General features: G+C 30.4%; 3 protein-coding genes, 1 non-coding gene and 1 pseudogene across 5 annotated transcripts; 4 read left to right on the top strand and 1 right to left on the bottom strand.

Annotated features, from left to right (window-relative positions):
- The first annotated feature begins 857 nt into the window (after positions 1–857).
- On the top strand, positions 858–1,337 carry LOC122597638 (S-protein homolog 2-like). The gene has a single exon (XM_043770213.1). The coding sequence runs from the start codon at positions 858–860 to the stop codon at positions 1,335–1,337; it is 480 nt and encodes a 159-aa protein (XP_043626148.1).
- Positions 1,338–3,238: 1,901 nt separating this feature from the next.
- LOC122598736 lies at positions 3,239–3,387 on the bottom strand (annotated as a pseudogene).
- Positions 3,388–11,930: 8,543 nt separating this feature from the next.
- Positions 11,931–12,437, top strand: LOC122597637 (S-protein homolog 2-like). The gene has a single exon (XM_043770212.1). The coding sequence runs from the start codon at positions 11,931–11,933 to the stop codon at positions 12,435–12,437; it is 507 nt and encodes a 168-aa protein (XP_043626147.1).
- A 470-nt stretch (positions 12,438–12,907) lies between these two features.
- On the top strand, positions 12,908–12,989 carry TRNAS-GCU. Its single transcript has one exon. It is a non-coding gene; the product is annotated as a tRNA-Ser (tRNA).
- Positions 12,990–19,762: 6,773 nt separating this feature from the next.
- On the top strand, positions 19,763–26,163 carry LOC122595477 (guanine nucleotide-binding protein alpha-1 subunit). Of its 2 annotated transcripts, none has more exons than XM_043767843.1 (14): positions 19,763–19,815; positions 21,003–21,172; positions 21,273–21,345; positions 21,428–21,465; positions 21,552–21,641; positions 21,813–21,890; positions 22,011–22,118; positions 22,212–22,313; positions 22,800–22,855; positions 24,614–24,748; positions 24,838–24,931; positions 25,129–25,188; positions 25,266–25,345; positions 25,691–26,163. In XM_043767843.1, the coding sequence occupies exons 2-14, from the start codon at positions 21,086–21,088 to the stop codon at positions 25,866–25,868; spliced, it is 1,179 nt and encodes a 392-aa protein (XP_043623778.1). In that variant the 5' UTR covers positions 19,763–19,815; positions 21,003–21,085; the 3' UTR covers positions 25,869–26,163. The 2 variants fall into 2 exon arrangements, with proteins under 2 accessions (XP_043623778.1, XP_043623779.1); XM_043767844.1 differs by lacking the exon at positions 19,763–19,815 and adding an exon at positions 19,836–19,850.
- Positions 26,164–26,803: the final 640 nt, after the last annotated feature.

Genomic DNA, 26,803 nt, shown 5'->3' with positions numbered 1-26,803 from the left:
TATGTAATCCTCTAATTAGATTTAAACTATCGTTTCCTACCATACTTATTGCCTTATTGGATAGACACTTTTAGAAGCCATATGGTCATTACATTTTGGTTAACCGAATAACCCATTACTACAAGATTGTAAGGATGTTATACCCTCGTATAGTCATATCAAATACGTGTGCACGGTGTGCTTTTTGGTCTACCCTTTAAAGACACTTGGGTTTGAGCCTGTGAGGCTGCTCTTTTCATCATCAAGGGTTCTCTAGCAAAATGTAGCAGCATATATCGGGTTAGATGTACAAACTCGACTCCAGTTCATATAGACGATTCACGGATACATTGAGCTCGGAACACCCACAAATGTCACAATATCGTGGATAAATGATAATTAGATCATCCGTGTTCTTAATCTAGTAAGGGCGATTATGGTTGACTGCATACGAAATGAAACTGGTGCCAAAAAACTGCAACTGTTAGACATAAAGAGTCTGCTTGGGAGGTGCAAACAACATCAATCTTTTCTTGGAGAGAAAAACGGTTTGAGTTATACATTAGTATATAATAATATTAATGTTTTAATTACTTCAAAAGATTTTTTAACATGTTTTTTATGTAGCATGATCATGAATATGAGTATATTACAGAATGATTCACTTACTTTCTGGTAATGGCAGAATATTACAATTTAGTAAAGATTTTTAATACTCAATATATGGGCTTCATAATGTCTATTTATTCTTTAAGTAACCATTTTCTTCTATGAAATCAAGGCGTTACACAATATATATACATTAAATAAGGACTCTTCTATATAAATGACACTAACTGTAACTTATTGGTGCATAAACATAAACAAGAAAACATAACATGGGATTTACTACAATGCACTTCTTATTCCTCATTGTTCTAACATCATATCATGTTTACATTGTTACATGTGCTGATGTTAAAGACTTTTTCAAGCCAAATTCTGATGTAAATATCGATGCTTTCGAGCCATATACAGTGCAAGTCATTAATGCAAAAATCGATAACCTAGTTGTTCATGTTTCCTCAAAAGATAATGATTTTGGAAACAAAACATTGCAAATAAATGAATCGTTCAGTTGGAGCTTCCGTATGAATTCTCCTGAAACAACTGCGTTCAACGGGCGGTTTTTCTGGATGAATCCGGATGGCACTCCTCTCAGAGTGGCTGATTTTAGTGTTTTTGATAGATATGTTGCCGAAGAATGTGGCGAAAACCTGTTCAAGCAAAATAAGTGTTTTTGGGGTGTAGCGGATGTTGGTTTTTATTTCGCAAAAGGAGAGCCAAATGGTTGGAAGTTAAAGCATACTTGGTCTTAGAGTTTTTGAGTTTATATAGAAAAAATAAAAACTATAATGTCTTCTAACTTATCAAATTTATTTTGGTGATTGTAGCGGTGATTATTTGTTTTCATGAAATTATTAGTCATTCTAAAAAAAAAAAGTAAGACACAACTTTAAGCGCATTCAATAAAGTCGGATTTTCCTTTTTTTTTTTTAAAAACGGCCTAGGATAGCTTGGTTACTTGGGGTAAACATAAACTAATGACGAAAGGCTACCCATACACTCGTGAACGCAGATAACCCAGATCCACCGTGTAACTTCATATATTCTAGGAAAATCCTCATGTAATACAAGTCAATGTTTGAACCTACGGCTTCATGACTAAAACATGGATGCCTTACCATTCCATGTGTAGTCATCGGCAAAAATTGGTCTCAATAATGCATATTCAATGTTTTTATCTATGTATTTAGATTTTTATAGTTCATTGTTTTTTACGCATGTGTCCAGTGGACGCCTATAAGAAAAACCCAAAATGATTGAACCATGTTTACTGAAGTTTCATGGTTTTAATTAGCACTTCATAGTTCGATTTTAACGGAGAAGCAAACGTGACTAAGATATCCAAAAAACTTAATTTCCATGGATGATTGCGAACTGGGTACATTCTCATGTAATTAGCTTAAGATAAGAAATCACATAGTTAATTCATGAAAACCAAGTATATCCCGCGAAAGCACATTAAAAAGGTAAAACAATCCTCTAAAATGGTTTTAACGAATTAGCAACACCTCAAAATTAAAAATAACAAAAACTATCTTTTTCTGCTCAATATTGTTTTCAACATTATGTTACATTATGGATCCAACGTAGCTTGGATACCTTGTTGGACAGAAACTATAATTAACTAACATTCTCGGTGTTCAATATTTTAAACAGTTGAATTGAAAAGCAAAGTTTATACCAATCCATAAAAGAATATCATATGTTTGATTGACCAAATATTTTGAATAACTACACCGAATATATGACATGACAGAAATCAAATATCCTAAAATTTCCAAACAATAAATAATGCTTTATTATCATAAAAGATGAACAAATGAAGTTTTCAGTGACACGATTGATTAGAGATTTCAACAATGAAAATTTTAAATATCCTAAGTTAAACTTGGTTAGTTAGTTAGTTAGGAACAAATGAACTTCTCAACGTTGAACCGACTCCATTTACGTGGGTTAGCGATGAGTATATTTTCTAAATCCACTATGTGGACCCCGGATGTGAGGTTTTTTTTTCCAAGGTTTCGAGTTCGAGTTTTGGTTTTCTCATCTCAAGGTATTTTCCATGAGGAAGAAGTTGGAGGTCCAGCAAATCGCTAGTTAAAATCACTTTCAACACGTCTAAATCGAAGCTAACTTTACAAAAAAAATTCTCAACGTTGAAGTTTTATTTAGTTACGTAGTATTAATATATTGTATATGCGCATTGGGTGGCTATCAAATGAGAACCAAATTAAAACTAGAACACTTAAAAACTACATTTCGATGCATTAAAAGTCCATAAAGCTGACATATTTCATAACTAATTATCATTATTTAAGTGTTTAACAACACATTGATCCGTCAAAATTAAAAAATAACACGTTTTTTGTTGGATGCATCATTTTGATGAATATGCATCCAAGATGGATGCACAAAACAAAAAAGTGATTTTTTTGATTTTGACGGATCAATGTGTTGTTAAACACTTAAATAATGATAATTAGTTATGTACTATGTTAGTTTTATGGACTTTTAATGCATCAAAATGATGTTTTTAAGTGTTCTCACTGTTCTTATTCTAAAAGTGTTATCACCTGAGTGTTACCCTATGCGCATAGATGCATATATACTGCTTGGATGTACTCTTGTTTGAGTAATATATATGTGTTATGAAATAGGAGTGTCACACATACCTCACTGGCACAAATTATGATGTAGGCTCGACCACTTGGGCCAACCTTAGGGTAGCACCCTTCCGTAAAGTGCAATGGAGGTCACTAACCTAGGCCATGGACCTTTATGATCATCCATCGACCCCAGTGTCACACATACCTAATTCATAAATCGACGTAGATATAAATTTACTGATTTATAAATCGACAAACCCCAACTACCCTGTCCTCATTAAAACCCTTATATACGTAATTTTGTTTATTGCACTTGTACTTGATTGTTTATATTTTATAAGGTCCTTAATTCAATTAAAGTTGTTTGTTTTTTGACTTAATAAAAAAAAAACAATTATAATGACTTAGTTCATAAAAATATTATTTATCACTTTATCAATTCAGTACTAAAACAAAAACAAACAAACAACCCCTAAATCATGTTTTTAATTTGTTATTCCTTAACTTAAATCTTTATGTTCAAATCAAATATACGTCTGTATATCTATTTTGTTTATTTTGTCATATACATCCACATATTTTTGGCTATTTTCTTTTTTCATGGCATAATTAAACGCAATATAATTCCAATAACGATGACTTCATTATAAACTTGAATACAATTTAAGACTCTTAATTGAGGGTTGCAATCTTCATTTATTTTTTGATCGAGCAAAATGAGGCGTTATATAATATACACATTAAATAAGAATAAGAAATCATCTATATAAGACTAATTAACACAAATTCTTTTAGTAAATATATAAAGAAGAAAACATACATGGCTCTTAGAATGCACTATTTATTCCTTATTGTTTTAACATCATATCATATTTACTTTGTTACATCTACTGATGTAGATATCGACTCTTTCGAGCCATATACAGTGACAATCATTGACGTGAAAATTGAGAAATTGGTTATGCATGTTTTCTCAAAAGATGATGATTTTGGAAACAAAACATTGGGAATTAACGAAGCATTTCATTGGGACTTCCGTATGAATTCTCCTGAAACAACTTCGTACAAAGGACAGTTTTTTTGGATGAATCCGGATGGTACTCCTCTTAGAGAGGTTGATTTTATTGTTTTTGACAAAAATGTTGCGGTTGAATGTGGCCAAAACCTTTTGAAGCAAAACAGGTGCTTTTGGGGAGTTAATGATGTTGGTTTTTATTTCGCCAAAGGAAACCCATCTAATTGGAAGTTAAAGTATAGTTGGCGTTAATTAGAGTGTTAATTTGGATTTTATTTTGGGTAAAAGACTATACACGATATTTTTATCATACACAAAAATTTATGTAACATATAGATGTACTACAATAGAACCATATGATGCATATGTTTTTGTATATGACAAGAATATTTGTGTAAAGAACAGAAAATAACAATTTTGTCTTAGAATGTATTATTACATTCTTATTTTTATATGAAATGAAAACAGATAATGATGTGGCTAAGTGACATAATGCATTTGTGTTTTTGCTTTTTTATAAAAAACAGATAATCCATTTATCGTGTCCTTTTTTTTTTTCTTGATTTGTTCCAGTTGTTTCACTTGAATCGTTGGTATGATTTTGGGCTTCATATGCCCACTTTGAACTTTATAATTCATTTCCAGTATCTGCTTTTGAGTTTGGTCTACAAATCCTACATTTCTTTTTATATCTTTTAATGTACATTATTTTTGTGTCAAATGTGTGAAAGGTGTGTATGTTGATTTGTCTTCCATGGCCTAAAAGTGGTTCCAGACGTTTACGACATCTGTCATTTTCCATTAGAAAAAAATCAAAAGCCTTATTGGCAGAATTATATGATATAGATACCAAAATGGGTATTGCAATACAATTGTACGTTGTAACTAAATCTCCATTGTTTCAGCCATTTCCATGTATATATATTCATGCCCATTTCAGTTCTCTCTTCATTTGGAGTATAAAGCCCATATTGAGCTCGAGAATGCGCAACATCAGAACATTTGATGCATGTTTGTTTCCAAGGCAAATAAATATAAGTTCAAGAATATTTGAGTTTGATAATCATATAGAGAAAACAAAAATCAAAAGCATAATAAATAAAAATTAGTTACATATATCGATAGAGAAAACAAACGTTTCTGTGAAAAAAAGAAAGAAAATACTACACCATATAATATATATATTTATAAGGAGACAATCAAATAAGAACAGTCTTAAAATAAAAACATGGTAAAAACATTTAAAAACTACATTTGAATGCATTAAAAGTCCATAAAACTAACATAGTGTATAACTAATAATCATTATTTAAGTGTTTAACAACACATTGGTCTGTCAAAATCGAGAAAATCATGTTTTTTGTTTTGTGCATCCATCTTGGATGCATATTCATCAAAATGATGCATCCAACAAAAAACGTGATTTTTTTTATTTTGATGGATCAATGTGTTGTTAAACATTTAAATAATGATAATTAGTTATGCAATATGTTAGTTTTATGGACTTTTAATGCATCAAAATGGTGTTTTTAAGTGTTCTCACCGTTCTAATTTTAAGAGTGTTCTTACCGAAGTGTTACCGTATATATATATATATATAGTAGTTTTCCGGTGAGAACAAGTTAAAAATAAAAACAATGAGAACAACTTATAACCGTTGGATGAAAAAATTGAAGGGCCAAAATGAATGAGGGTAGTTTTGAAATATTAAATAGAATTAATGGTAAATATGTCTTTTTACCAAGAATTTTAAGGGCATGATAATAAATAAAAACAAAAACAAAAGGAAATAAAAAAGAAAAAAACATGTAATATGGACACGTACATGGCGGTTTAGAAAGAAGCAAAAGAAGTTACACAAATCATGTTCAATATTTCAATATTTCTTGAAAACTAAAAGCCGAATGTCTCTATTATTTATATTACACTGTAGTAAACCTATTGAATATACCTAATAAATTAACTCATGTATTGAAATTTAACTTTGGTTTCATGACATGTGCATCCGTTTTCCAAATTCAAAATGCAGCCTCATTCTATAGTTCATAATGCATCCTTGCTATCTAGATGGGAGTTTTGCATCCATTGTTTTAAGATAATAATTTGTGCATCCAATTCGAGTTATGCATCCATGTTTAGGAGTTATCCAGCCTTTTTATATAGAATTTGTACATCCATTTATAAAAGTTATGCATCCATTTTTAGGAATTATCCAGCCTCTTTATATAAGTTTTGTGCATCCATTTATAAGAGTTATGCATCCATATTTAGGAGTTATCGAACCTCTTTATATAAGATTTGTGCATCCATTTATAAAAGTTATGTCGATGCATCCTGTTTATATAATAGTTGTGCATCCATTTGTATAAGATGATTTGTGCAGCAAATGAACAATGCATCCAGTAGAGTACGAATTAAAATTATTCGAATTGAAACACTAAAACTGGATATATTAATGATGAAAAAAAAATAACAGTATGTGAAAAATAATAAAAACAAATGATGGGTAAACACTTATAATTACACGAACTTTTTAGAAAATAAAAATCCAAATGGATGAAAAATAAGAAACATCAACACAAAAATACAATACAATGATCAAATAACTCAGATTAAATTATAGTCATAATCTAAAGTTAAAAAAATAATAGTTAGTTAATAGATTGATTAATACGAATGAAATTTAATGATTCTCTACTAAAAACAACTTACGCATAAGAAAAAAAAGTTTAAACGCAAAAACTAATCATTAAATTGAAATTGGATTTGATAAAATATGGAACATGTATTGAAAGCCGTTATAATTTTAATTTAAATTTAAAAAGGTAGTTAATCTTATAGAATCAAAAACTGCTTGAAAAAATATATAAATTATTTGTATTTTGCAATTGACCTTTTTAATGTTTAATGATTTGGAAGTCACCTATTGGTTCTTATATACACTTAAAAACAAAATGTATCATTTTAATACATCAAAATGTAATTTTTAAGTGTTTTCACCGTGTTCTTATTTTAAAACTGTTCTTATTTGATTGTTTACTTATGTGTAATATGTAATTATATATCTATAATCTATATAAAACAGTAGGAATCCAAGCATTCTAAACCATCCTCTTTAATTTATAGCTATTTTTAAACGTCGAATCCTATGTGGCATCTCCATGTATTTTTTCAATATATATATACCCAAAATAAAATAAAAGTCAAATTTCTTTCATATTTATCGAATCAAATCTTATCAAAAAAACAGATGGCTAATTAAATATATTAATATTTTGATTTGGACGTGTATCTCATAACAATATAATATGATTTGATTAATTATTTAGTTATTTTTAGGTCATAGTACAATAATAATTTTATAGATTTCATTGCATATTGGATATTTTTTTCTCTCTATAAACTTTATGGTAAAATATGTATAACAAATAGTACATCTTTCAAATAAAATTAAATCTATATAATGATGTTGTAATTATTGAGTTATTAATTAGTCGAACACAATATTAATTCTTATAATTTATAATTTGTCAAATATAATAATATACAATCAAAAACTCACTTTCTTAAACATCTATTTGAAATAGCCGCACATGGTGCGGGTAAAAAAAACACTCATATATATATATATGTAGTAAAAAGATAAAATGAGAACTAAAAAAAGATCAAAAACTACAAGAACCAATCTTATCCATTAGATTAATTAAATCAAAGGGCTAAAATATTTTGATGACATTTAGGTAATTATTTTGAATACTTTTAAATTGAAAATGCAAAGGAGGGTATAAGGGTATAATTGGATTATACTTTTAGAAAGCGGAAGTCACGACTCACGAGTCACGAATTTGAAGATTATGTTTCCCCAATAATAGGCTCGTCCATAGTGGTTTTGACCATATTTGTTATTTTAGATTCTTTTTTAGTTTATTTATTACTAGTAATTAACTTTGTTAATACTTAATAGAAATTTCATGCTATTTATAAAGCTGTAGTAATACAAAAGAACGATTCTTTATAACCTTTTACAACATGCCACTTATATCATATTCACATATTGGAAAAATTCCTTATTGTGAAAGAAATTAAAATTTCTAGAATTTTTAAATCTATTTTTTTAGGATAAGTAGTGTGTTTATAAAATGATTGAAACAATTATATTTAACTACTAATATAAAGATTAAGTTTTTTAAACAAATGTCTATATGGTGTCTACAAATGAACAACCATGGTCTTATGTGAACATTAGCTATTTATCCCTTCCGTGCACATATAAACAATAAACTAGTGTGACTTCATCATGTTCACACATAATAACTTTACAACATTTTCAGGTTGTTTATAGGTACATATCTAATGTGCCCACGTAAACTTATCAATTTTTTTAAAAATTATTTTCGATATCGTATACATGCGAAATATACACATGCGTACACATGAGTAAACATGTGCATATCTTACTATAGTTTTATATTAATGCATGCGTACACATGTGAAATGTACACATGCGTAAAAGCGTACACATGTGCACATCTAATTTGTACATGTAAACATATCTTCTCTTCTTAATTTTTTTTTTCATAAATTTATCTTTAATATATATAAAGTATGCACATGTGAATTAATATTTTTTTCTATATGAATCTACATAAAAATTTATCAAAGTCTTGCTTATTTTTGAAGAAAATATACGTAAGTTAATTGTCTAACATTTTATATGACTATTAGTTAATTATTTAGCACTTAAAGAATTCAATAGGTAAAATGAAAATTAAGTCGAGAGTTGTGGCTGATGATGTAGAAATAGAGAAAACAAAGTAATGGTTGACGATGATTACGTCGGAACACTTTAATTTGATGTGGTCGAGAGTTAATATTTTGAATGTTTTTTTTTTTGTGTGTGTTTTACTTGACATGATGATGATGATGATTATGGCTGCAATCTAACGCTTACAGTGGTGATTAAGGAGATATTTATGGGATTTTGCTATTAGTTATAATTTAAATTGTATTATAACAAAATTACAAAATTATCCTCATATAAAATGGTTCTCATGGTTCTCGACAATTATTTAGTTCTCGTAATAACTTAACACACACTCTATATATATATATAATGATAATGATATATGATTTCTACATAAGTCCTAGCTAATTGAAAATATGTGTACAGAAAGAGGGAACGTATCCAGCCTTCACATCGAGCAAGAGAGGGAATCAAATTTAGTTGGGATAGATGTGTAATTTTGTTAAGTAAGATATGGGTCTTTTAATTTAACGTTCATCCATCAAGCTTTTGTTTAAGGGTGCATTCTCCAATTTTAATTTGATGGAATAAGAAAAAGAAGAAGAAAAAAACTTATATTTTTGTATTTTTGAGTTTTTTTATTAAAAGAAAGGAAAGTGATGGAAAGGAAAAGTAGGGGGTTTTGGAGCTAAAAACTTTCCTTCCATATTTGACATGATTTGGAAGGATAAGTTATAAATTTATCAATATACCCTTCAACCATTATATGAACTATAATAATTATGAGGTTATAAATGTAAAATTACATATTTTTATCCTTTCTTATCCTTCTCTTTTAACTCAAGAATGTTTTTACATCCTTTTATTCACTTTCTTTTCTTTTAAATGATAAAAATCAAGAATGCATTTTATAAATATAATTTTTTATTCTTTCTTCTCCAATCCAATCTTCTCCTTGTTTTTCCTTTAATAAAAATTCGAGAATACAGTCTAAAAGACCATTGGGGCTTTTCTTTCTTTTTTTTTTTCAAAATAAAATCCCCAAACTCCTATATCCAAACAAGACTTTTCCTTTTAAGCAAAGCTTCTTTTTAAAAGCTTCAAGCCCCATCCAAACATATCATATAAATGATAGTGATAAACTATGTTAAATAATCTACTTCATGTATGAAAAATCAACCATGAATTTCTTAACAATAATATATAAGTCGATGTTTAGTTTAACAAACTAAAAGCATAAAAAATATAGTAAAAATAGTTTTCTTATTGACAAGTTCGTGTTTTACACGGAATTTAAATCTAGTTTAGTATATTATGTTACTAGTTGTAATAGGCATACACATATATACATTCTTAGTATATATGTATAATGATATTGGAAAAAAAAATCCGTATAAGGCGACGACGATGATGTTGACGACTTATGGTGATGGTAGCAAGGACGACTAAAGGTGGAACCAACGGTGGGTGATAGCGGCGACAATCCTAGTGACGGTAGCGAATAATTTAGGTTATTGATGTAAAAAGTGAGGTAGTCTAACTATTTTAGTAATTTATTTGTAATATTTCATTAAAAGTATTTTGGGACATCAATTCATGAGGTAGGTAGAGTAATAATAAGTCAGTAATATTTTTAGTTTTTTACGTTATTTGTGTTTTAGAAAATGGATTCTATTTTATATGTGAATATAGATATGTTACAATCATATAGTGTTGTAAATAATAAAATTATGATTAACTAGCTTTTGAGACATATAACAAAAAGACATAAACTATGGAATACAATAAATGAATATGAAATCATATTAATATGTAAAAGGTTTAATCTATGTCGGGATAAGTATCTTGGAATGTAACAAATTTTTGACGAATATTTATAGTAGGAAATAACTAAAGTTTTGTGTATTGTATGTAAACAACTTTAAAAAATGTTTATTGTATGTAAGAAAACATGCGTGGCAACCATATAGAGGTACCACTTGTCTGATTTTCATTGGTTGAATACATTTTCTTAGATACAAGAAACATTATTTTCGAATTGTTTACATACAATACACACAACTTTAGTTATTTCTTACTATAGACATTCGTTTAAAGTTTGTTACATTATAATCCCATCTATGTTTCATATTGATTTAAATCAAAATTTTATCAATTTCATACAATAATAATAATGAAAATGGTACCCACGCGTTGCAGCGGTGATAGAGATGATCGATGACGATGTGGTGATGTAATGGCGGCAGCGGCGGTGATAGGGTGATCTGCCAGACGGGCTCCGCCCTCAGATTTAAAAATCCGTCGAAAGTATATCGAATGACCACTCTATTGAAAGAGTATGAAATTTTAAGAACACCCATATAATTTTTATAATTTATCGATGTACGGTTTTTGAGATAAAAGATTTTGAATGAATTGGAATGATAAAATAATTTATGGAGGGGAAAGAAAAAAAATGATTGGTTTATATTTGAGGAGAGAGAAATGGTATTATAGTTACTTTAGGTAAATATAAAATAGATGGGAGGTGTATTTTGGGAAAATACTTAAAATTAATATTGAAAATTTAAGTTCAATGTTGAAAATTTAGAAGAAATCTACTTTATAATATAGTATAGATTATGTTATTAAGCCTTAACACATGTCCCTAACCTAATTTCTTTTTAAGTTATCTTGATGAAAAATATGTGTCGTTCAAAGAAAAAAAAAGCATTGTGTCGTTGAAAAAATGTTTCCATCAAGTTTTAGTTATATTAATGGTAGACATTATATTATAATTTTTTATTATATTATAATTTTTATAATTATATTACATTATGCTATATATATGTTCATATAACATTATATCGTTATCGTATTATGTCCTTGTATTTATATATACACAAGTATAAAGACTAAAGACTGATATTAAATAAAAAAAAATTATCTATTTAAAGGACACAAAATTCATTTTGTACATAACACAAAGGGGAAAAACAACATGGCTCTTATAATATACTACATATTCCTTATTGTTTTGAGCACATTTCATGTTTATTTTGTTACATCTATTGGACCAGATGTCAATAATTTGTTGAAGCCGTCTAACTTAATTCCAGATGTAGTAAACTCTTTTAGGCCAATCACCTCTTTTGAACCATATACAGTGCAAGTCATTGACTCGAGAGTTGATCAACTAGTTGTTCATGTTTTCTCAGCAGACGATGATCTTGGAAACAAAACATTAGGAATAAATGACGCATTCCATTGGAATTTTCGTATGAATTCTCCCGAAACAACTTCATACAAAGGAGAGTTTTTTTGGATGAATCCGGATGGTACTCCTCTTAAAGAGGTTGATTTTATTGTTTTCGATAAAAATGTTGCGGTCGAGTGTGGTCAAAATATTTTCAAAACGAATAGGTGTTTTTGGAATGTAACAGATGCTGGTTTTTATTTCGCAAAAGATGATCCATCTAATTGGAAGTTGAAGTATAGTTGGAATTAAAATGTTTAGATCTATATATAGCAAGAAACATAATAGTTTTTTGATATGAGTACTTCATTGTCATACCTATTATAAACGAAGAATAATGTAACTGGATGTTGTAGTGTTTGCTTTCCTTTTTCATTTGTTAAATATATGCATTGCCTTCTTTTAAACAAAGTATACACCTGATTAGTTGATTAATACGAATTAGAGATGAGTTCGCATTACAATGAATGTAGCGCCTAGCTATAACGGATTAACGCATAATTAAATGCATTTTTTCCGTTTAATCAACGTATCTTAAATCACTTCCAATTCATCGTAAATTTATACTGCCATCAATATATCATATCTTATCATATATTGCACCAAAAAAGATTCAATGCGTCTAGAAATATATTCTTGAGTTAACTGATGACGTGTTTCTTAAGTAAACAGATTAATAAACGTAGGTTATTTAAGATAAGATGTAAACAATTACCAACAAAGACGCTTTGGCCGAGTGGTTAAGGCGTGTGCCTGCTAAGTACATGGGGTTTCCCCGCGAGAGTTCGAATCTCTCAGGCGTCGATTGTTTTTATTTCCATTTTTAAAGGATTTCTCTGGCTTTGTTTGCATTTAAGCCCAACTAAAAACGCAAGAACATAAGTAGCCCACTTAAAACTACTAAGCCCGAAACAAAGTTACCTTTAGATCATTATCTTTTTATTCTTGCTCGTTTCTTTACAAAGTTCATTTATGAGGTCTTCGCAAATAGTACGGGTGCATCAATATCGTTTTCTACTTAACTAGCATTGTACCCGCGCGATGCGGCGGTGGTCGTGACGGCGACGGTGTGGTGGTGGAGGCGAGTGTTGGTGGTGGATGCGACGTCGAGTGCCGTAGATAATTCATATAAAAGTAATTGATTTAAAAAGTTAATGAAGATATTTTGGAAAAATAAAGGATTGATAGTGTAATTTAATTATTAATGTTAAGAGAATAGTGTATGTGAAAATATTTTAAAAGGTTGTAGCCTTGTAGGTGAAAATATTACATATGAGGACATTTTAGACATTTCTCCCTCATGTAACTTTCAACATGGGGGGTATTTTCTTTAATATAGAGTATAGATAAGATAAAATAATTTTAGTTTTATTACAAATATTGCTAAGCTAAAAAAGAAACATATTAAAATTAACTCCATATAAATATTGATTGCAATTTATCCATTTTTTTTTTCAAATTTAGTTAAATAAAAAAATTGCAACAAAGTATATAATTTGAAAAATACATATCAATTCATCAACAAAGACCACCTCGAACGTTTTATTTTCTTCGGGTTGTTCTACTCCGAAACAGTACATACATGCATAACACAAAGTCATAGATAATGGTTAACATGTGTTGGTTTAAGATCTTCAAAATGAACTAATGTGGTCTTATTTTTTGTTGTTGAAAAATAAGTCATAATGAACCTATAATTAAAAACAAACTAAATTAAAAGAGATAATAATAACAATAACATAAAAATTGAATGTTAAATAATAATAATAATAATAATAATAATAATAATAATAATAATAATAATAATTAAATATGAATAAAGTATATAATTAAAAAAACTTTGTTGGTAGTCGATCGTAGGTTTTCTTATTTATTAGAATAGGTGAGGGTTTTTTATATTGATAAATAATTTTTGGGAGAATTTTAAGAATAAAAAAGTTTTTAATTAATAATAAGGTTGGCCTTTTTTTAAATTAAATAAAATATTAAAAAATAGAAGATTAATAAGAAGGAAAGATTAAGCTCAAAGAGAAAAATTAAGGGTGTCAAGTGTACCTCAATCTGCACTTTTAGTTATATAATAGATAGATTGTATTTTTATTACCGTGAAAACTTATTTTAAAACGAAAAGATATTACACGTTAAATCATTGTTAAATAGTATTATCAAAATTCATACCACATTTATCATCTCTTATATTAAAAGGCTCGTAGCATAACGATTTGTGTTATCCTATTTAATTACCAAAAAGTTTAATTAAGTTCAAGCTTCGTGCTAAACAGATGTGTGTACAAAAAGTGAGTGGAGACTGGAGAGTAGCATGTTCCGGACTTGAACTTTGAATGGAGACTGAAACCCAACAATAAACTAAACATTCAGTAATTGAATATAAGTAGATAATTGCGAAATATTTGACATATTATATATTATTTTTTTGAACAGTATTTGACATATTATATTACACACGTATACGCAGATGCTTTGAATAACGGGGGAGTAGTTTATTACGTAAAACTATGTAGCACCGAAACGGATACGGCAAAGGGGCACTGGAACGATATGGGAATGGGAAATGGTAAAACCAAAAAATTTAGGATACGGGTACGGCAAAAATACAACGGTTATAATATAAAAAATAAAAATATGTTTGATTTATATAGAGAGAGACTTGAGACTTGAGAGATTAAGTATAATCATATATGCATAATTTTATAATATATGTTTGATGGTGACTGATGATCACGGATTAAATTTTTACAAATCAATTTTGGAATAGCAAAAGCCTGATGGTGATCTCAATTGTATATTTAGTTGGTTTGTGTTTGGGGTATGCATAGTCGCAAGGTGACAGTCGTTTTTATAATATAATAAACTCATTGAAACCCTAATATTAATTAGATACGGTATGAAAACTTCATATAAACGTTTCGGTATATACGGAAACTTCAAGGAAACGTTTCGTATGCGTTTCGTACGAGTTTCCGTTCCCATGGAGTTTCCGAAACGGGTACAGCTACCTGTTTGAAGTTTCGGTGCATCATAGACGTACAAACGGTAGTAATAAACATTTTGCATAATTAATTTTAAACAGGGTCATGTAACAGCAAAGTATATTATTAAAAAACTATACCATTTAGCAAGATGCTAGATATGGAAAATACAATGATTTCACAATTACATCAATTTTCACGTACTATAATAAGAATACAATGATTCCTTGTCTTGAATGTTATAATTACCCGTTGAAATTTGAATAGATTATAAAGTCGTTTTGACATATGATTTCTTTTTTATTGTATTTTAATCTTTTAATAAAGTTATCCGGCCATGTTTATATCATCCTTGCTATAATGATAAACTAATCAAATTCATTGTGATTGAAGAAGTAACATGATAATTCATTCTAATAACACCGTCCAGTCTAATGTAAGTGAATATGTAAAGACAGTCTATCAGGGAAGGAGTTGGAGGATGGGCAAACCCGATTCCTGATAGGGACATTATTTTGAAAGGGCATAATTTTTCAAAAATTGTTTATATATATTATACATATAAAATTTTAAAAAAAATTGTTACTATATTAAATTATGATTTTATTATGCATATATAATTTCTTGTTATGATACTAGTTATCATTTATAAAAATAAATTGTTTATATATTTAAATTTGGTTAGAATTAGGGGCATTTTTGTTTTTGGTTCGGCTGGAAGGTTTGAATTCTTAGGTAGCGTTTGGTTCGTAGATTTTGATGGAATTGGAATTGAATTCTATTTCTTAGTGTGTTTGGTTGCTCAATGATGAAGGAATATCATTCCGTTGGAATGTCAACATTCCCTCATTTGATGGAATCTCCATTCCATCAAATGGGGGAAGCAATCTCATTTCGTCTCTCCCTTAAATCTTCAAAAAATGAAAAACATATCAAATTTCATTCCATCAGATTCCAATTCCTTCAATAGATTCCATTCTATTCAAAAACATTTCGTGAACCAAACGCCCCCTTAGGGAGTGAGGAGTGTATCCATTTCTCTCACCACTTTTTTACATTCTCTCTCTTCTTATCCCCTCCCTTCCCTCATGCAAGGATTGCACCTCTTCTCCTCTCGCCACTTTTTAATTTAATTCACTAGGTGGGGGACCACTTGCCAAAGTGCTACAAACGAGACACCTTTGATGACCACTATCCCCTCACTCCTCCCTTCATCCACGATATCCCTCTTGAGGAGTAGTGTTCACCACCGATACCGTAAGATACCGGGTTGCTCCCGCTGCACTCCCCACTCCTTTTAAGGCCGTCACTGTAGTCTAATTACAATAATTTAGTGTTACCTTCCAATGTATAATGTTTAAGACACCCAAACAATTAAAAGGAGACTTGATAAAATGAAACGAAGTTTTTAGTGAAAGGCCGGTTTTTAAGTTATCGGATTGACCGGTACATTGTAGGTGATTTGACCGACTGTTCTATATAAACACATTTTTGTTACATCAAAAAAGTTAAAACAATTAAAATCATTTTATCAATAATCTCTGTGCATTTTTGTTTGGTCTCGTCCACACATGAAGAGCCGAAAGAAACAATGAAGCATTGTCACATTCGGAATCTTGTACATCTCGTATCATGTTTTATATCTTTAAGACAAGAAATCTAGGGTTAAAAATAAACAAAACTATAAAAGTACTAGTATTATCCTATTTGCATGAAGGTACAAAACCAGAAATTAAAAATTACAATGAATAAGACGTTTATTGAATATTCTATACAAAATGGAATTTATGTGGAAGGTGACCAACAGGATATTGTTTTTAAATTGTATTTGTTTCCTTTGACTTGTATTTTGTCTTTCTGAATTTATATCATTATATGAATGATATGGTTGCACACACACTTTTTCAAAACATTTGACCAAATTATCCGTACACACCGCAACAAAAATCTTGTCTAGAAAAATGGTTAAGTCCTTTTACAATATCTTGTTAAAACATTTTCATGAGGTCCCCTCTTATAATATCTTTTTAAGAATTTTGTGAATTACTAAATACATTGAATATAATTTTTTTTAAAGACATTCTATTATACTCCTACTAATAAATTACACGTATGTTTAGAAACCAGAACTCTCGAAAAACTCTCAATTAATCCACCTCACAAATGTAAGAAGTGAGACTCGAACCCAAGTAGATTTTCTCAAGGTCAAAAACCTTACCAATGGGTCACCAACCCCATTGACAATACATGACTATCTTTGATAAGTATTAAGTGCATTTCGAAATGATCTAAATCACATAAAAAAGGTTATGTGCAAAATTGTGAAGTGTTCAATTTTTACATGTTAACATTTGGATTTTTCTAATAATATAATACACTATTATTATTATAAAGCATTTGTCTATTTCTTTTTTTTAAAAAAAGATTTTGATATACTGTACCTATTTCATCCCTCACATCTATTTACTAATTTTGCTCAACCTTCTAAAATACCTATATTATTCTTTTTATTATCTATGATACTTAATACTTAAATACTCTCATTCCTTAAAATAATTACAATATCTTCGACCCACCGCCACATTACCACCATTCCTAGTCACTCATCTCACTACTTTTACCACCATTGCGCCGTATTACGGAGAGAACAATCTAGGGTATTTGGAAAACATGTAACATTTTTATTTTGTTTGTTTAATACATAATAAAATTAGAAATAAATAATTTATTTTATTATAAACTTTTAAAAATTGTTTGGAAGTACATGAATATGACATGCAACTCACATTACTTCTATGTTCTTATCCAATACTGATTGTTTAAAAGGTTATTCTTTTTACGATAAGCATGATTTTTAGGAGGTCTATGAGTCAAAACAACATAGAATTTTGCTTACGCATTTACAAGATGTATATTAAACAAGTGTCACATCATCTAATTAATCCATTTATATTATCATTCCGTTCTATAGTTTTTTTTTTCAATTTATTAATTTAGGATTATATAATTGTTAACCTGTAAAGTTTATAAGAAAAAAAAAAAAGTAAACATAGATCTATATAAATCCATTAGGTCTCTCCTTATAAGGAACTGCTTTTAATACACGTCTAATACTATTCATCAGTTTCTCTATTTCAGACACAACAAGACACGTCCATCCTTATAACCCCCACTTTTAACACTATTCATCCATTATTATATTATTTTTTTTTCACAAAACTAAACAAACACATTTTATTATAATTAAAACACATTTTATTTAAACACAGACATTACAATACTTTTTTTAAAAAAAAAAACATTACATCCTAAAACTAAGAGTATAAAAGTTTATAAGCATTATTTTGTAAACTAAATAAAGGTGGGGGGTTAAAATGAAAATTTTCATTATTAATGTATATGATATATACTGTATATCTTTCTTGTCTGATACACCACTACACACAGTACACACCGCTGCATATATAACCCTTTTTTTTTCAAAGGTTTTTTTTTTTGTTTAAATGCCGATTAATCAAATTTGGGACTCACAAACAGGCAAAAACGTGCGTCTGAATTTGGAAGTAACCACCCGAATGCCACCTCTGACGCAGTGGTGCTAATAACGTCTTCTACCCTTAAGCGTCGGACGGCGTCGGACACGGGATGGAATAGACTATAAGGACCGGCCTTATAATCCCATGATCTATATTTAACAAATCTTAAACTTTTGTTTAGCTTGTAAAAAATTTATATTTTATTTTTACAAATATAACTATAATTAAGGAAGAAAATAACACCTCTAAGGCTGGGGGGAGGGCTTCCCCACTCCTCCCCTCCCTTCCCCAATTTTTCTTCTCCTCCTCTTCCCTCCCCTAATGCTAGGAGCACCTCGTCACCCCTTCCCTCCCCACCCTTTTCTATTTAATTTAATTTTTATTTCTTTTTAAAAGTAAAACATTTTATTTAATAATTTAAAACTAATACAATATTAAATAAAACAACAAATTAAAACACCAAATTTGGGGGGTGTTGGGCCGTGTTCTGAAAATATAAGATTGTTGAAAAAAGGGTTCATGATTGTTGTTTGATAAATTATATATGTAGATATGATATATGTATGTGTGTGTTTTGTGTTGTTTGAAAGGAAATAAAAAAAAATGGAGGTTCTCTGGAACGAAGAAAAAGAAGAAGAAAATGAAACAGAAAAGAAGAAAGAGAAGAGAAAGAGAGAGAGACGTGTGACCGTTGATGTGGATCCCTTTTTTTTTTAACATGCTAACGGTCGAATAAGAGGCACCAATACCGACACCACTGTGCCCAATTCGTTCCCCACCCAACTGATACCGGGGGTCGGTGCGGTGTGCCAACCGGTACCAGCCCGGTACTAATTCCCTCCCCGGCCTAAAAAATCTAATTAGTCAAAATGGAGGAGTCCAACTTTATCATCTCATCGAAGCATTTGGACTTTTGTGTGATTTCACTTTTTTTTTTTTTAATTTTTTATTTTAACAGTAAAAAATTTAAACCTAACCATGGTTGCATAAATAAAACTAAAAAACAAACTCCACTTCACTTTGAGACTTTCAATTCAACTTTCTTTCTTTTCTTTTCTCTCAAAAACAGATCACCACCGTGAACACACAAACACACACATCTCGGTTAGCATCTATACATACAATCTCTCTATATCTATGTATTATATCTATATATACTCTGCTTACATTTCTGTATCTTTATTTATTAATTGAACTACACAGCTCTCAATTCATTATTATTAATTAAAAGTAAATTGTCACTGTAATAATTATTGCATTTGAATGTATATAAGTTATATGATTATTTTTTTGCTGCATTGTTAAATTCCAATATATATATGCATATATTTGTGTGTAAATAGTTACTGTATGAGTGTGGCTATATGTAATTGTGTTTATGCCTGTTTTTAGTTAGTTTTTTCTATTTTTAAGGTTTAGTTTTTTACTTAACTGGTAATATAACTGATTTGATAAAAGGAAGGTATTTACTTTTTCCTTTTTGTGTCTATACTGTAGGTTTATTTTCATTTATTGAGACTAAAGTAATTAATTTTTATTATTTAATTTGATTATATCAAGGAAAAGTAGTCCATAAGGTTGGAAATTATTGCAATATTTATGTTTTAGGAAAACTTTATAAAGTTATTGTTACATGTCTTCATATGGTGGATTGCTTATGGTTGGAAAGTTTGAATGTTTATGTTAATTGTAAACGATGAATTTCTAATAAAAAAGTGTGTAACTTAATTAATCTAAAAGGTAAGGACTCGAGACATAATTTGGTCACATCTTATCACCATGTGTTGCTTGTGTCCGACATAATAATGGTCATGCACATATGGTCATATGTGATGTATGGATACATTTTAGGAACTTTCTTCTTGTTAATACCTTATTTACCAAAGTCATTTAGCCTAGCGTTCCAGGTACAACAATCACAATAAAGAAGCAAAATGATGTAAAGTTGCATAATTTATATTAAATCGATGAATGTGGCTCATAGGTTGATCTTTGCTCTCCTTAAATCTTGAATTTAACTTGGTCGTTAACAATATAAAATCGTGCCAAAGAGATTAAGCAACAAACGCATTATGGAGTTTGTTGAAATTTGTGGGTTTCTCAATGTTCAGTGGCTCCGTTTAGGATAATGCGTGCAATTGGTGTCTATATATGCTATATCATTCCTTTATGAGTATCAAAATTCCCTTTTATTTACTTGCATAGTAAAATAAATAACCGTTAAGCATAGCATGAGATATTGCTGAAATTGAACTTTACTTAATCCGTTGATCTTGGGACATGGATTTCAGGTGAGATAAGTATTCGAAAAGCCTACTATACCATAAGACTCCTGATTAAAATGTATCTTGAACGTTGGTCGGTATAAAATTCCATGTTATATACTGTCGCTCAGAACATGGGCTTACTCTGCAGTAGACACAAACGTGGTGGTCAAGCTAATACAGAAGAAGATGTTCAGGTAATGTGTCTACACATGTAATATCTCAGTTTGCACTTTCATTCTGTAATCATGGGTTCCTAACATATCCTTCGATTTGACTCTCATGCTATACTTTCAGGCTGCAGAAATAGAACGCCGGATCGAGCAAGAAACAAAGGCAGAGAAACATATTCAGAAACTTTTGTTACTTGGTATATAACGCATTTAACAGTAATATATTAGACTTCTTTCTTTTAATCATCTCATGAGCACATTGTAATTAATATTGCTTAGGTGCTGGAGAGTCTGGGAAGTCCACTATCTTCAAACAGGTAGCATCATTGTGCGAATCTGTGACTAGATGTTACCAATTATTGATCTGTATTTCTGAAAATGGGCAATGTGATTACTTGTGCAGATAAAACTACTATTTCAAACTGGCTTTGATGAGAGAGAGCTCCAGAGCTACACCTCGGTCATTCATGCAAATGTCTATCAGACAATAAAAGTATGCAATACTTGAAAGGGTGTGTTTAGGTTATTTTCCTTTGTTTCGCCCCAATTGGAAAATTTTAAACTTTTAAAGAAACCCAAAACACGCCTAAATACCAGAATTTTTTTTAATGGTAGAGATCTTAGGATTGTTGGCTTGACTGTAGATTTTATCATGTTTCAATAGATATTACATGACGGGGCAAAGGAGTTAGCTCTAAGTGAAGGAGGTTCATCAAAGTACTCTTTATCGACTGATAATAAGGTAGCATGAGCTCATCACTTGATTAAAAAAAGCAGACAAAAACTTGTTCGTTTCATTAGTTTCAATCGATCTTTCATTTGGAAGTTGAATGATTTTAGATCTAAATATTGCATGTACTAGGAAATTGGAGAGAAATTATCAGAAATCGGTGGCAGGTTGGATTATCCCCGCCTTACTGAAGAGCTTGTTCAGGACATCTTAAACATTTGGAGAGATCCAGCCATACAGGTATTTCTACATTTGGGAATTTTAACGGTTTATGAATAATCAAATACTCATAATGGCTCATGTCACGTAATATACTGTGTCTATTTAATGCAGGAAACATATATTCGTGGGAATGAGCTCCAAGTTCCCGATTGTGCTGATTATTTCATGGAAAACTTGCAGAGATTGTCTGATTCGAATTATATTCCCACAAAGGTATCTAATTTCAAAATCCGTTTTGCATTCTCTCTTTATCATTGTTAAATAAGAACATAAGTAACATAAACACATGTTGTGTATGCCCACTCTATCATGGAGTCATCCTCTTAGTTATTAAGCAAACTAGTTATATGAAAGAAGTTTTATTAACTGTAGATAGTTGAAATTGGTTTTATATCATTATTGGTATTTGACTTGAGTAGCGGACTCAAAATCTGATAAATTTGTAAAAGGAAATAAATAAATACTCTTGCAATTTTCTGTGATAGTTGCATAGTCTGTATATAGGGTGAGCCTAGATTAGGGAAACGGTGAGGACATATCGTTATCACCCATTCGTCATCCAGTTGTCCTTTTCACCCTTAAACTGATATATAACTTCTCTATTTGTATTATGTAGGGTGCAAATGTTGAAATTTTCTTAATATAGGAGATCTTATCATTTGATATTCTTTTAACTGTGAATACGTTTTCCATGAGCAGGAGGATGTTCTCCATGCCCGTGTTCGTACAACTGGGGTTGTAGAAATCCAGTTCAGGTATAATCTGGGGGAAGTGCTATGTTTCTTACTATCTAATTGTAATTAATTTTGAATTAGTAGATTCATTAGCTTAATGCGTATACCCTTCCCACTGTTCCACGTTCAAACATTATATGGGCCTCATCTTTATGGTCTATTCACTTTAAGTACATGGACCCCACAATCATATCTTAACTCTTAAGCATTTCTCATATCAAGAAAGTAAGACCCACAAAATGCAAAATATATGGGCCAAAACTGATAGGTATTAAATTTTTGTCGAGACAAAGCTTGGTGTTATATATCTAGATACGGACCAATGGTTATCTAGAGTTTCGTTTAGTCTATCATGTCGAGCTCATTTCGTATTTTTACTAATATAATGTGTCATAGTTTCTCTCCTTTAAATTCTGTGCGTCACATCATCATTATTCTTATTTCCTGGTGGTCACATCATCATTATTCTTAGTTTTAAGATAGTCCTATTTTATTCAAATGTACTAGTAAGAGTGAAGTTGTAATTTGTGAAAATATGAATTAAGCCAAAATGAGGGAGACTCTATGTTTTGTTCCAATATAAGCTAGGCTTGTCAATGTGTTTGGTCTTGATTTATATTAAATCTTTGATTTAAGAAGGGATCCAATGGATATTTAGGCAGATCAATACTTGTGTTGATCCATTTGAATTATAAAAATAGTTCACTTTAAAAGGGTACCTTGTTTTGTAACATTAAATCTTGTAAACTTTTTTATAAAATATGAAAACCTTTTTGTTGTCTTGCTAGTTTGATTGCATAGTGCCAATTTTTATGCAGTATGTTTTTCATTATATCACAACTAGATTTTACAACATGGCTACTTGAGTAGTTGAGTGGATCTTATGACGACAAATTGTCAACTGACTCATGTTTTACATGTAGAGTTTGATAATGCAAATCGGATGACTTGTCTTTGGATAAAAATTCAAGCATGACAATTTGTAGGAACTTATTACGGTTTCTGAAATCGAATCTAGTAACAATTCTATCACAATTTAAAGGTATCTGTTAAAAACAGAGGTGAGGGGAGGGTCAGTGGTGTTTTGTGATGCAAGGGATGTGGAGTGGGTATTGGTTTTGACGTGGCGAGTAGTTTTGACTTGTGAAGGGATGGGTGGAGCGGTTATCTATCTAAAAATGAATGGATTGAAAAGGATCAGCGACCATCTATTTGGGCCATGGTCAGATTATGATCCATTTAGCTCGGTCATGATTCGTATGTATTGAAATCATTAGTCATGCTTACCCAGTACCACCCTTTCATCATAATCATCCGTCACACGGGGATCCCTATTATTGAATTTTGGTTTTTGTTGTGTTCTTTTGGATAGTTTTTATGATCTTTAAACTATCAAATCCGTGAAGCTACGCCAAAGTTTGTATTCGTTTCACACTTTCACTTCTGAAACAGCTAATGTTTCTTCCCTGTTGAGTCATTTAATGCCCTTCTCTTTTTACATATGTCAGATAGCTTTTTCTTTTGTTCTATATCTTATTGCTAATCGCTTTAGAGTTTCAGCTATGAGATATCATGGAAACAATCTTTCCAAGTACATAGAATTTCAATGACTTGCATCACAACTTAACACAGTACATGGAACTAGTGGATGACTAAGCCATCATTCCATCAATGGTGGCATAACTTGGCAGTTCTATCTATGTGTAGTATCTCAGTTCATCTTATTGATTGCATTTGGTAAATCCACTATTTATGTATTACGAATATGGATGGTTGCAGCCCTGTTGGGGAGAACAAGAAAAGTGGTGAAGTGTATAGACTTTTTGATGTTGGAGGCCAGAGAAATGAGAGAAGGAAGTGGATTCATCTATTCGAAGGTGTTACAGCCATCATATTTTGTGCTGCTATTAGCGAGTAAGATTGTTTGACCAGATATCTTATATGGTGGATATTCACATCTCTAAACATAAACCGATTAACTTACCTTTTTTACTCATTTACAGGTACGATCAAACCTTATATGAAGATGAAAACAAGAATCGAATTATGGAGACGAAAGAACTCTTTGAATGGGTCCTAAAGCAAAAATGTTTTGAGGTTATAAATCATCATGCAGCATTCATTAACTTGGGTCCATTAATACTTATGCGTACATATTATATCTCATAAATTTGTATGTCAAGATATTCATCTCGTCAAAGCCTAAACATCTGAATCAATGGGAATATGTAAGAAGACTTGTATAGTTATCTGATTATGACTGCTTATATAGTTATATGTTGTGGCCTCTGCAGAAAACATCCTTCATGCTGTTTCTAAACAAGTTTGACATTTTCGAGAAAAAGGTTTCAAAAGTAAGTAATGGTTTGGAGTTTTATAATCAATAAACTATCTGTTTTTTTAGTCTAAATGTATAGAGTTGATCGTATAGGTGCCCCTGAATGTATGTGAGTGGTTCAAAGATTATCAACCGGTTTCAACAGGAAAGCAAGAAGTTGAGCACGCATACGAGTAAGTATATATCTTTTTTGTCGCAGAGGTGGCTCAAAGGGCGGGTCGGGCCAAAGGTCAAACGTGTTCAAGTAATGGGTTTTATTTTTGTAGTGAACAGTTTTGTTCACTTGTTTTTATAAATATTTAATGCATTTGTTGTGATTTGAGAATATTATTGTTGCAATCATATAATGATAAAGTAAATATTAGTATGAAACAATTTAACAGGTTGTTTTGCGTTAAAAGAATGGACAATGAGCCAATTTCGACCCTTCGATTTGCTTACGTTTTAGGCTATGTTTTATATTATTGCCACCTACTCTAAGATGTTATTTGCATTTATAGTAGATTTATATGTTTCAGGTTTGTGAAGAAAAAATTTGAAGAGTTGTACTATCAAAACGTGACATGTGATCACCAGGACCGTGTTTTTAAGATCTACAGAACCACTGCTCTTGACCAGAAACTTGTGAAGAAGACTTTCAAACTGGTAGATGAAACCCTAAGAAGGAGAAATCTCTTTGAAGCAGGCTTATTGTGACACCGACAACCATTTCATATGCTACAAATGTCAATAGTTCAGTAAAAGCTTCATCAATTTTTTTTGACAATGAGATCTACACAATCAATTCAGTATGGTATTTCACAGGTTAAAGAAAATATGATTTTATATTTGCGGTTCATTGGTTCATTTTAGGCACTCGCCTCAAGTACCCTCCCTTATTTTCATCTACTACCTGGGATCTTTCAACATATATTTTCTCCATGTATGTAGCTTTCTTGGTGGAAAAAAGAATGTTGAATTTATGATCATACGTCTCTTTTAACTTTCTAAATGAACATCGGTCCCAGTAATTGCTTATGTTCTTTTTCCATGCTCAACAAAGTTAATTATTTGTTGTTTATTATAGTATTATATATGTAGGATTATTCCTATAATCAAAAATACCAGATATCTACTGATGTTTGAGATAGAAGTTAAAGTACATTGCAAGTATCTATATAATGCTAATAAAACTAAAATCATATGATTAATCGACCAGATAAGTTGGCAACTTGGCATGATGACAACTCAGGTCAACATCTACTTGATGTTACGTTGCATCAGCCAACGGGACAACCGTACAATTTGTTTGCAAATATAGCAGGGATCTTAATGATTCTAAGCATATTAAAATAAAATAAATATTCATGTATCATTTCCTTTTTATTTTTTTGCATTAACTCTAGATATCCTGTGGGTCTAAAACCTATTATTATAACCACACCACAAAAGAAGAAAGTTTTGTCATTTTTTTATTGATGTATTGATAACGAGTCTTATAATTACTTACTCTTCAAAGAAATGATAGATGGATCGATTCATCATATTTTAATTATGCTACTTGTCATCGACATGTTTTCAGGGCTCATGAATTAGGCCTTTGTCATTTCTCATCCATTTATTTTCTTTTCTTTTATCGGTCAAATGATTAT

Source organism: Erigeron canadensis, chromosome 4, assembly GCF_010389155.1.
Source record: "Erigeron canadensis isolate Cc75 chromosome 4, C_canadensis_v1, whole genome shotgun sequence".
NCBI lineage: Eukaryota > Viridiplantae > Streptophyta > Magnoliopsida > Asterales > Asteraceae > Erigeron > Erigeron canadensis.
Note: the sequence above shows the minus strand (reverse complement) of the source record. Positions and strands in the feature narration are given on the sequence as shown.

What these genes read in the sequence shown, in the direction of transcription:
- LOC122597638 (XM_043770213.1), top strand. Translation starts at nt 858, where the DNA reads ATGGGATTTACTACAATGCACTTCTTATTCCTCATTGTTCTAACATCA.
- LOC122597637 (XM_043770212.1), top strand. Translation starts at nt 11,931, where the DNA reads ATGGCTCTTATAATATACTACATATTCCTTATTGTTTTGAGCACATTT.
- LOC122595477 (XM_043767843.1), top strand. Translation starts at nt 21,086, where the DNA reads ATGTTATATACTGTCGCTCAGAACATGGGCTTACTCTGCAGTAGACAC. An exon ending in AGTCCACTATCTTCAAACAG is followed by an intron (nt 21,466 to 21,551) that starts GTAGCATCATTG and finishes TTACTTGTGCAG; the next exon opens with ATAAAACTACTATTTCAAAC. An exon ending in TCGAGAAAAAGGTTTCAAAA is followed by an intron (nt 25,189 to 25,265) that starts GTAAGTAATGGT and finishes TTGATCGTATAG; the next exon opens with GTGCCCCTGAATGTATGTGA.